Here is a 9684-nt window from a genome sequence, read left to right as displayed (position 1 = left end):
ATAGTATTGATCACTATTTAATAAAGTTTTTCTAAATAAATCTGAAAACGTTAAAAAAATGTATTATTTTAAAAACAAAAATTACATGTAAATACATGTTAAAAACTAGTCATTTAGCACCATATATAATGTGAACATGATTTTCTAAATAATTTAAATATTTTGTAAAGTTTCCATCCCTGTGAACATGAGGAGCGTTTCTACACATAAATCTGTTTAACGGTTTATTTTCTGTCGGCTAAAGTCTGGCTCGTCTGTCTGGAATCACGTTAAAGGCGACGCGTCGCTGTCTGCCGCTGCGGAGACCCGATGGAGGAACATTTCCTAAAAATGCTCCTCAAACTTCAGGTTGTGGATAAACCGGCGGGACAAACTGGCTTCAGCTCGCCCACAGACTGGACTTTGTGCGGCTGCAGTGTCATCTAAAGCGGTGAGCTGAACGTCGGTAACGGCTGTATGTGGCTGCTGTGTGAGCTAGCTAGCAGGCTAACTAACGTCACATCTGTACCATCACACTCCAGTCTGACGGTTTTATACAGTAGACACAGCTGCTTCTCTGACCGCTGTCATCGACCCAAAAGCAGCAATCCGAGCCTGATTTCTAATCAGCAGCTTTGCTTGTGTCGCTTGTTGACTTAAACTGTCTCCAGCATGTCTTGTGTGTGATGTTAAATGAGTTTACAAATGGACGAGGCTCTGCTGATTTATGTAAAGTATAGTGTAAAGTGACTGTTGATCTCAAGTAAAACGATCAGCACATACAAATAAAATGCGGTCTGATTAAACCACTGTTGTGCATGATATTGTTTTCAAAATATGCACAACAGTGCATGATATTTGATTGTATACAAATGAAATGCATGCATTTGATTGCAAAATATATATAAGCAAGTAGCTGTCAGAAGGCCATGATGCTGCAGATCCTGCACAGATTTCCTCTCAATCAAGACATCTGTCATTAACTAGTCACCTCTGGATTTAGTAGCCACTAAAATGTTTTGGTTTCTTGCAGTTTTAGAGGGAAAAAGTAAGAAACAGCACCATGCAAAGATTATGACACTAATAATAAAATAAATAATACACTGGATTTATACTGCCGTTTATATCACAAGATCTCAAAGGGCTACAGGTTGAAGAAAGAAAAATGAAAAACTTTTATTACATTTTTAAAAGATTTATATATATATATATATATATATATATATATGTGTGTGTGTGTGTGTGTGTGTGTGTGTGTGTATGTGTGTGTATAAGAGAGGGGGTGAAAGCTTTTGTTAAAAAGAAAAGTCTTAATACTTTTTTAAAAAAAAACAATCGGTGGATTTTGGTTACCCAGGGACGGCGATCCACAAATGTGGGGGAGCAACACAAACAGCTCCATGGTCCTGATCTTGGTTCTGGGTATGTGAAGGTGGTTTGAGTGAGTGGAGCCGAGGGGGCGTGTTGTGTTTTGTGGGTTGAGGAGTTCTTTGAGGTCCTTTTATATTCAGTCCTGGTCGAGATGGGAAGCCAGTGGAGTAGGTGGAGAATCGGGGTAAAATGGCCATGTTTGCACGCTCTCATCAGGACCCTAGCCGCGGAGTTTCGGATGCATTGGAGCCTCTGCAGGCTCTTACTAGGGATTCCAATGGGAAGTGTGTTGCAATAGTCCAGTCTGGATGACACTAAAGAGATGTCAGAATTTAAACACCTACCCATGTGTTAAATCTGAAATATCTTGTAATGCTTAATTGTGAGAAGTCAGGTCAAATAGTTGTTGTTTCCCTTTTATTAACATTGAGGTTTAGGGCTGGAAAACTTCCAGAGAGAACTGTTCATATTTGTTTGTAAGGTAAATCGGAAGACCTTCAGGAAGATCGCACAGACTCTTGAGAGAGGCTTTTTTTTTTTTTTTTTTTGCATATGCAGCCACAAATATGACCCTCATGGAAGATTCGAACCCTTCTTGTGTCCTCAGAACAAAACCGAGCCTCATAAGTTTGCAGGTGAACATCTAAAGAAGCCTGATATATTTCTGAAGGACTTTTTGGTGGATCAATAAAGTTAAGAGAACTTTCTGGCCTCAATGAGCAAATAAGAAATGCGCATTAAAAGATCATGTCTCCGATGTTACCCACAGGAACATGAAGACTGCCACATAATAAACTACCTAAAGAAGTGAAAGCTGAAGGTTTGGTCTCACTCCTCTCTGACTGAGGAAAAATAAATCCCTCAAACATCTGAAAGAAGTCTTTATTTTGGCCTTTTTGCAGCAAAGCATGATGTAGATGATTTTTAATCTTAAAACATACTGTAGTTAAGAAGTTATCTTTCAGTTGGAAGGTTTTTAACTTGACCTCCAACTTTCCCCTCTTCAGATGTCAGGGTGTCTAAGGCAAGACTGAAACCAGGACTGACCTTGAATGTGTTCTTTATTATCACCCAGATCCAGTCGCTGCCCATGGAGGTGGGAAGCAGCAGCAGCAGTAGCACCTCAGGTGGGTCGGTGGTGCAGGTGAGCTTCCCCAGTGCTCAGACCTCAGTGCTGGACAGCCTGAACAGGCAGAGGGAGGACGGCAGGCTCTGCGACTTGTCCATCCACGTCCAGGGACAAGTGTTCAAGGCCCACCGCTGCGTCCTGGCTGCATCCTCCCCCTACTTCCACGATCAGGTGTGTGAGCCGACTTTGGACCGTCAGGAAACAGCATCACTTATTAATGACCAGAAAGTAGTATTTTCTAATCTGTCTATATGATACATGGAGTCATATTCATACATTTATAGTAATTATGTAACCTACTGTACAACTCATGAATTAATATTCTCAATGCTAAAAAAGCTTAACTTTAATCATTTTGGGAGCTATGAATGAATAAATACATTACCTGTCCCTCATTAGTTTAGTCTCAGCATGTTATCCATCATTAATCTCCCAGAATCCATCATTCAGGTCAAATTTTAAAATAAAAACATACAATCACACAAACATAAAACCCTGAAGTCAAGGTGTCTCATAAAAGTCCAAACAAGACTAAAAAAGTCTCTTAAATGCTTTTTTCATTTTTAAAAATTACTCAGACCTCCATTCTTGGGAATCTTAGCGGTTGATGTTTGCTGTGAGTCAGGATATAAAAGACATGAAATTAGGTCAGTTTCATTCTCCTCCTCTGTTCCCTTTTAAACTTTGTAGATTTCATGAGCTCACCTTAGCATTTGGGATATGACTAAAACTATCTAGGAAAAAAGATTCAGTTTGTTGGATCAGTGCAAATTTCAGCTGATCCTTAAATGTTTTCTGTACCCCAAGACATGAAAAGCAGGGAGAGAAAAGCCTCAAACGCTGTTAGTTTATATTATTTAATGCAGGTTTAATCGTCAGTATTGTGCAAAAGTCCCAACCCCCCATTTATTTTTCTAAAATTATAAAAAGAGAAAGTATTTGCAGGGATTATTGAAACGGGCAAACATAAATGGAAGCAACGAATATGCAAATGAGTTCCACTTTAGTGAGCGAATAAGAGAGAGGCATGTACTGGAGGAAGCAGGAGAATTCATTATAACCTAAAAAAGGTGTTGCTGCAGCATATTGTTCTCCACCCCCTTCAGGTACTACTGAAGAACATGTCCACGGTGTCCATCCCGGCGGTGATGGACCCGCTGGCCTTCGAGAGCGTGCTGAGCTGCGCTTACACCGGTCAGCTCCGGATGCTGCGCGAGGACATCGTCAACTACCTGACGGTGGGCAGCGTCCTGCAGATGTGGCACATCGTGGACAAATGCACCGAGCTGCTGAAGGAGGGCCGAGCTGCAGCAGCGGGAGGCAGCAGCGGAGGAGGGGCCATGCAGGACGGAGCAGGCGGAGGCAGAGGGTCAGCCAACGCCGGGTGTAGCAGCAGCAATGGTGAGGGTGGCGGTAACGGAGCTGGTAGCACAGGTGGTGTCAGCCAAGTCCAGGTTGTAGAGTCCAACGAGCCCCAGAGAGCCCCCCAGCCCCCCAGCCGTCCGTCAGTGAGTGAGAGCCAGTCCCCCAGCAGCACTAACTACTTCAGCCCAAGAGACGGGAGCAGCTTTGGGGGAGGTGGAGCGGCTGGAGCTGGAGCTTCGGTGGATGGAGGCAGAGCCAGCAACACCCCCAGCTACTGCACTCCATCAGGAGGAGAGGAAGCCTTCCTTATTGAGGAGGAGGAAGAAGAAGTAGAAGAGGAAGAGGAGGATGTGATGTACCACCAAAGAAAGAGGGGAGGAGGAAGCAGGAGGAGGAAGAAAAGGAGTTCAGTGTCAGAGCAGGAGGTCGGCGTCAGCGACAGCTTTGGTGTGTCGTCCTATCAGGTGAGAGGGATCAACTGTTTTTTAAAAAATATTTATAACTTTATGAACAATTCTAAGGATATTTTACTGATGACTAATTACAAACATCTTAATGTTTACCATGAATAACTTGTTTGTTTTTTAAGGACGGTGAGGACTTGGCGATGCCGCTGCAGAAACGTCCCACCTACAGCCAGCCCAGCATCATGCCCCGCAAACAGTGGGTGGTGGTGAAAACTGAACGCACCGAGGACGACGACCTGATTGTGGTGTCCGGGGAGGAGGGGGGAGAGGATGAGGACGACGAAGATGAGAGGGAGATGGAGCTAGCGCGAGAGAGGGAGAGAGGCAGCTTCAACATCTCTAATGTTAGGAGCCTTTCAGCCGAGCTGGGGGGCCGAGCTGAGAGCAACATGGACTCACAGGTGAGCTGAAAGTCATGTGACAGCCCCCTCTGTCACTGCAAATTTTCATGTTGAAACAGGTTTTCGTTTGCAGAAAATGTGACCAACTGAAGGAAACCGGTGCTTGTATGACTAGTAACCACTAGGGGGTGCCAGATATGCAACATTTCTAAATCTGCAGGAAAATGCTCCTTTAGTTTGCAGTAAAATAGAACTTTAAAACGTTAGAAACTCTTTATTTAATGTGTGCATGTTGGATGCATAAATCGTTTTTTAACATGTAAAATAAGAAAAAGCTGCAGACTTGGATTTATTGCAGATTTAAAAGGACATGTGTCCCTGTTTGCCTGCAGGTTGACTACTGCCAGTCTTCGGAGGACTACCTCAAGTTTGAAGGCAGCCTAATGGAACAGACATTAGCTCAGCACCTTCATGACAGCAATGGAGGTCAGAACCAGAACGCTAACCGTGCCGTTTCAGCGCTGCTGGGTCAGGTTCAGTCTGCAGCCTCGGCCCGTGCTCAGCTCTTCCCCCTGGACATGCAGGGGAACCAAATCCTCCTCTACAGCCAGGCCTCTGGACTCTCCCTGGACACTGCGGCGCCTCCGCTGGGTATGGCAGGTGGTGTGATCGGAGGAGGCTCTTATAAAGGTCCCAGTCTGGAGCATGGGGCCGTCCACCTGCAGGGTGGTTTGGGAGTTGACGGGTCTGACAGCGGTGGGATTGCAGGTGGAGGCGGGTGCAGCGGAAGCAGCAACACCGGGGGGTCGACCAAAGTGTTCATGTGCCACTGTGGGAAAACTTTCACCCACAAGAGCATGAGGGACCGACACATTAACATGCATCTGGACCTGCGGCCCTTCCACTGCCCCGTCTGCTCCAAGAAGTTCAAGATGAAGCATCACCTGACGGAGCACATGAAGACGCACACGGGCCTGAAGCCGTACGACTGCCTCGGCTGCGGTAAGAAGTTCATGTGGCGTGACAGCTTCATGAGGCACCGCTCGCACTGCGAGAGGCGCAGCGGGATGGGAGAGAGCGGCGAAGGCGGGGGCAGCAGTGATGGAGGGAGACGAGGAGGCGGAGGAGGAGGTGAAGATGGGTCTGATTTGATACCCTCCCCTCACCTCCTCCTGTCTGCAGGTGAGGGAGGACAGGGGGGGGTTATTGGAGGAGGGACGAGAGGAGGAGCGTCTGTTTCAGCCCCTCATCTCTCTGCTGCCGTTCTGTCACCACAGCATGGCGGCGGCGTTTCTGCCACCGGAAGCAGCAGCAACATGTCTACGTCAGGGGCGCTGCTGGTCTCTCAGAGTCCAGGTCGGGATCAGGGATCCGGGATGTTTGGAGGTCTTGGGTTCGGCCGAGGTGTGTGTGAAGAAGATGTGTGTGAAGTCAGTGCCGATGAAAGTAGCGTGACTTAAAGAAAAAGGTGTGTGCAGTGACTAACGGTCGCCTCTTTCTGAGCATTTCTTCTGGTTCCTGCTGTTTTTAAAATAACATGAACTTGGAAGAAGTGCCGTCCTCTTCTGAAAGACTTTCCAACAGAGAGCGTCCACTTTGTCCAAGATGAGGAGCGAGACTCGCGTTGGACGCGCAGCCTGAAGGAGTGTTTACAGAAAAGTGATTTCAGACTCCAGTCGACTGGTGTGGTGCGACGTTTCTGAAGCAGTGGCCTCAAAAATGGACCTGTTGTCTCCGAGTAAGCTATCATTTATAATTACTAACAATTTTCATTTGTTTCTGCAGAAGAATGTGTGTTTATTGAGAGGAAACCAAAAAAGAAGACGTCACTTCACTGTTATCGTTCGTGGGAACTTTAGGGAATAATTAGAGTAGAAAGATTTATTACTGTGATTTTCTGCGGTGTTGTGTTGTGACCTGTTGCTATAGTCAGATAGAAATATACAAATCCACTTATTAATAAAATAATTTACGTTTTTAAAGGAACAACTAACAGATTTCAAAGCTGCAGGGTTTATGAAGGTCCTACTAGGTTAGAAGAAAACTTGGTGAAGCAGAAGTTCTTCATCTTCACTCATCTCAGCGTTCCACAACAGAAGTAGCCGTCAGAGCGACAGTTTGAGCCTTTTTGACCTCCAGCTGGTTTTTGTTTGTTTTTCTCTGCAAACAAGTATCAGCTGATTATCTGGTGGTTTGAACTTTATGCTCCATGTGAACATAAATCTCTGTGAATCTGATAAGCTCATAACTTCCCCTCAGGAGGAGACAAATTAAGTTCTGCTGGTTTCACTTTCTTCTTCGTTTTCAGAGAATTTACTTCTTGAGGAGAAAGTTGTTATAACTGTAAATATATAAAAGTATATGTACAGTTGGTTATTCATCAGACTTGGAACAAATCCTGGTGCCATCTGGTCTGATTTTAGGTATTTGTCACTGACCCTTCCCACAATGCTCCTCTTCCGTTCACTGAAGTCTTAACAGGTCTCATCTTCGTCGTAAGTCTGTGTGCTTCCTGAATCGTCCTCTCACTGCATCTGGACTGAAAAAAGAAGCGTTCACAGATTTTTATTTCTCAGTACTTGACTGTGTTTAATATGAGAGTCAAACATTTAATTTTCCTCTTTGTTTGCAGGTTTTTGTTTTCATGTAATAATTTAATACAAGTGAGCCAAACAGCTGTCATTGGTGAGTAAATTTGGAAAAAATTAAACCCGAACAGGTAGCATACTGTTGATGAGGTGATCAGATGTGATTATCTGCATATTAATGAAATAATACTAACTATATAAACTTAATGTTCTTAACTGGATCTTAAAGTTCAGTTTATCAAGATATCAAAGATGTAGCGAGCTAAGAGCAACAATTTTTTTTCATAAATTTGCCTAATGAGGAAAAAATCAAATGAAAGAAACGATCTAAATAGATTTTAGTGCCTTTCTGCATAAATTTACATAGTAATGATATAAAACTGAGTTTTTGGACAGGATGAACACGTTTCGTTTGTCTTGGACATGATGGCAGGAAAAGTTGATCCAAGTGCCTCAAATGTTTGTGGTTTCTGTTTGGGGCACTTTAATCCTGAAGGTGAAGCTGGGGGGAGTGAAGAAAGCACCAAATTCAACCCAAAAATCTGTTAAATATAGTTTTGTTTTTATTTTTTTTAACTGGATACAAGTTATTCAAGAGTGCAGGACAAGTCATCAACACAATGACCACCATACTTTTAGAATATCAGCCTGGTTTGTTGTTTTATTGGAGACAGATCACATGTCAACAGGTAAACATCAGATGTGTTTACATGAGGCTGCTGGGTTGGAGACTCTCAAGTCAGCTGCGTTTTGATTAGATTTCTTTAATAAGTATTAACAAGATAACAAGTATTTTCTTTCCTACATGTAAATAAATAACAGGAAAAAAGAAAATTTGATTTGTTAAACATCATAAAAAATTTTAAGGTAGCTTTCAAAAATACAATTTCTACAATGAGTATAGAAAATTTTTAATTTTCCTGATCCCATCTCAGTACCAGATACCAGAAAAATCTAAAACAGATTTTCTTTATTGACATTTAGAGATAATAGTTAGGTAAATAGGGAACTTTAAGCTTTTAGTTAAATGGGAAATAAAACATTGATATATTCACTGATTAAATAACACTAAAGTAAGAAGTCTGTCAGCTCAGCTGTAGCCACACAAAACCGTGCTGACAGTAGAAAGAACATTTAGGGACCACATTCTGTGGATTTACCGTATCTGTTTTACAGGGAAATGACCAATTTTCAGAAATAATGCCTGCAATCATTGACAAAAAATTAATATAGCTTGGCGGAGGTCTGCTTTAGTGCTTCTAGTTGTTTTTTCTTTTTTTTTGTTTGTTTTCTTTTGTTTGTTTTTTGTTTTGTTTTTTTTCTCACGTTTTTCTTTTTTAAATTTTAACTGTCAAACAAATGAAGACATTTACAGCCCCACGCAGTGCACTGTATCACGTAACCATAGCAACAGTACCAACCTGTAAAAGAAACTTGATAGATTTTTCCGCGTTTAAGCAGCATTCATTCACTTGGGGGCGCTGTTCAGCCATATTCACTCATTTGTTTAGAGAAGAAGAAGTTAAAGTTTTTTTTGTCTGTAATGTTAACGACCAGTGGCTCCTTGTGGCCACAACTGATACTGATTTTAATTCATAATGGTAACAGCTGGAGCAGTGTGGGTTTTATTTTTAATTTTTTTTATTTAAAACATATTTTGACCAAATCAAACTGTAGAAACATGTCGATGTTTCAGCGTTGCTGTAAGACAAAGCAGTAAGTGTTAAAAAATAATTAAACACATGACCTCATAAATATTCAGAAGACTTTAGGGTTGTTTTATGTGTGGAGCTGCAGAGTTCGTGTTTTACCTTCTGTGAAGGCTCCGTTTGGGTATTTCATAGGCAGGTGTGGAGCTCCGTCTCAGTGAGAGGACTGTGTGTTACAGGAAACACTGGATGGATGAAAAAGCAGAGAAGTTTATATCTTTAATGTTCTTGTTGTTTAGAGTTAAGACAATTGAAGTGTGCCAACTCATCAACTGCATTTTGTTTACTGCCACTGATAATAACAATAAAATGACACATTGATTTGCTTGTTTATTCATCAACAAGAACTCAGTTTTGTGTCAGAAATGTGTAAATTAGTCCAGATTTGTTTCTACGGGTAAAAGCTCCTTCAGTCAGCAGAGATCGAACATTTGATGTTTGTGTAACATTTGCTGAAGATTAAACTTTAGTAAAAGAAAAGCAGTGTGTATCAGATAAAACGTGTCTGCAGCAGAAATAAAGCGCCAGTTAAAAACTGTATGTGGTGTAAAATGTTGATATTTCTGAAAGTGCAGAAAACAAAAAAAGAGACTACATTTTTATCTGGTATCACCTCCACATGCCTAACTCCCCAGAAAATTATTATAAAATAGAAGAAATAGACACAAAACCAAAGATCCTTCAGAGCTTTATCAGTTTAAAGCCACCAAGGTAGCTTTTCAGTTCAGGATGCCT

The 9684-nt window shown here is 42.2% G+C and overlaps 1 protein-coding gene across 1 annotated transcript; it reads left to right on the top strand.

Moving 5' to 3' along the window:
• Nucleotides 1-255: 255 nt before the first annotated feature.
• Nucleotides 256-8530, top strand: zbtb22b (zinc finger and BTB domain containing 22b). Its single transcript, XM_041967145.1, has 5 exons — nucleotides 256-430; nucleotides 2426-2650; nucleotides 3586-4308; nucleotides 4434-4712; nucleotides 5045-8530. Exons 2-5 carry the CDS (start codon nucleotides 2441-2443, stop codon nucleotides 6110-6112), a joined length of 2280 nt encoding a protein of 759 aa, XP_041823079.1. The 5' UTR covers nucleotides 256-430; nucleotides 2426-2440; the 3' UTR covers nucleotides 6113-8530.
• The last annotated feature ends 1154 nt before the right edge of the window (nucleotides 8531-9684 follow it).

Source organism: Melanotaenia boesemani, chromosome 17 (genome assembly GCF_017639745.1).
Source record: "Melanotaenia boesemani isolate fMelBoe1 chromosome 17, fMelBoe1.pri, whole genome shotgun sequence".
Classification (NCBI taxonomy): Eukaryota; Metazoa; Chordata; class Actinopteri; order Atheriniformes; family Melanotaeniidae; genus Melanotaenia; species Melanotaenia boesemani.
This window is presented reverse-complemented; position numbering and strand designations above follow the sequence as displayed.

Excerpts from the sequence above, each read along its gene's own strand:
- zbtb22b (XM_041967145.1), top strand. The coding sequence starts at position 2,441 with ATGGAGGTGGGAAGCAGCAGCAGCAGTAGCACCTCAGGTGGGTCGGTG. Across the intron at positions 2,651-3,585 it reads CCCCCTACTTCCACGATCAG|GTACTACTGAAGAACATGTC; the intron begins GTGTGTGAGCCG and ends CACCCCCTTCAG. Across the intron at positions 4,713-5,044 it reads AGAGCAACATGGACTCACAG|GTTGACTACTGCCAGTCTTC; the intron begins GTGAGCTGAAAG and ends GTTTGCCTGCAG.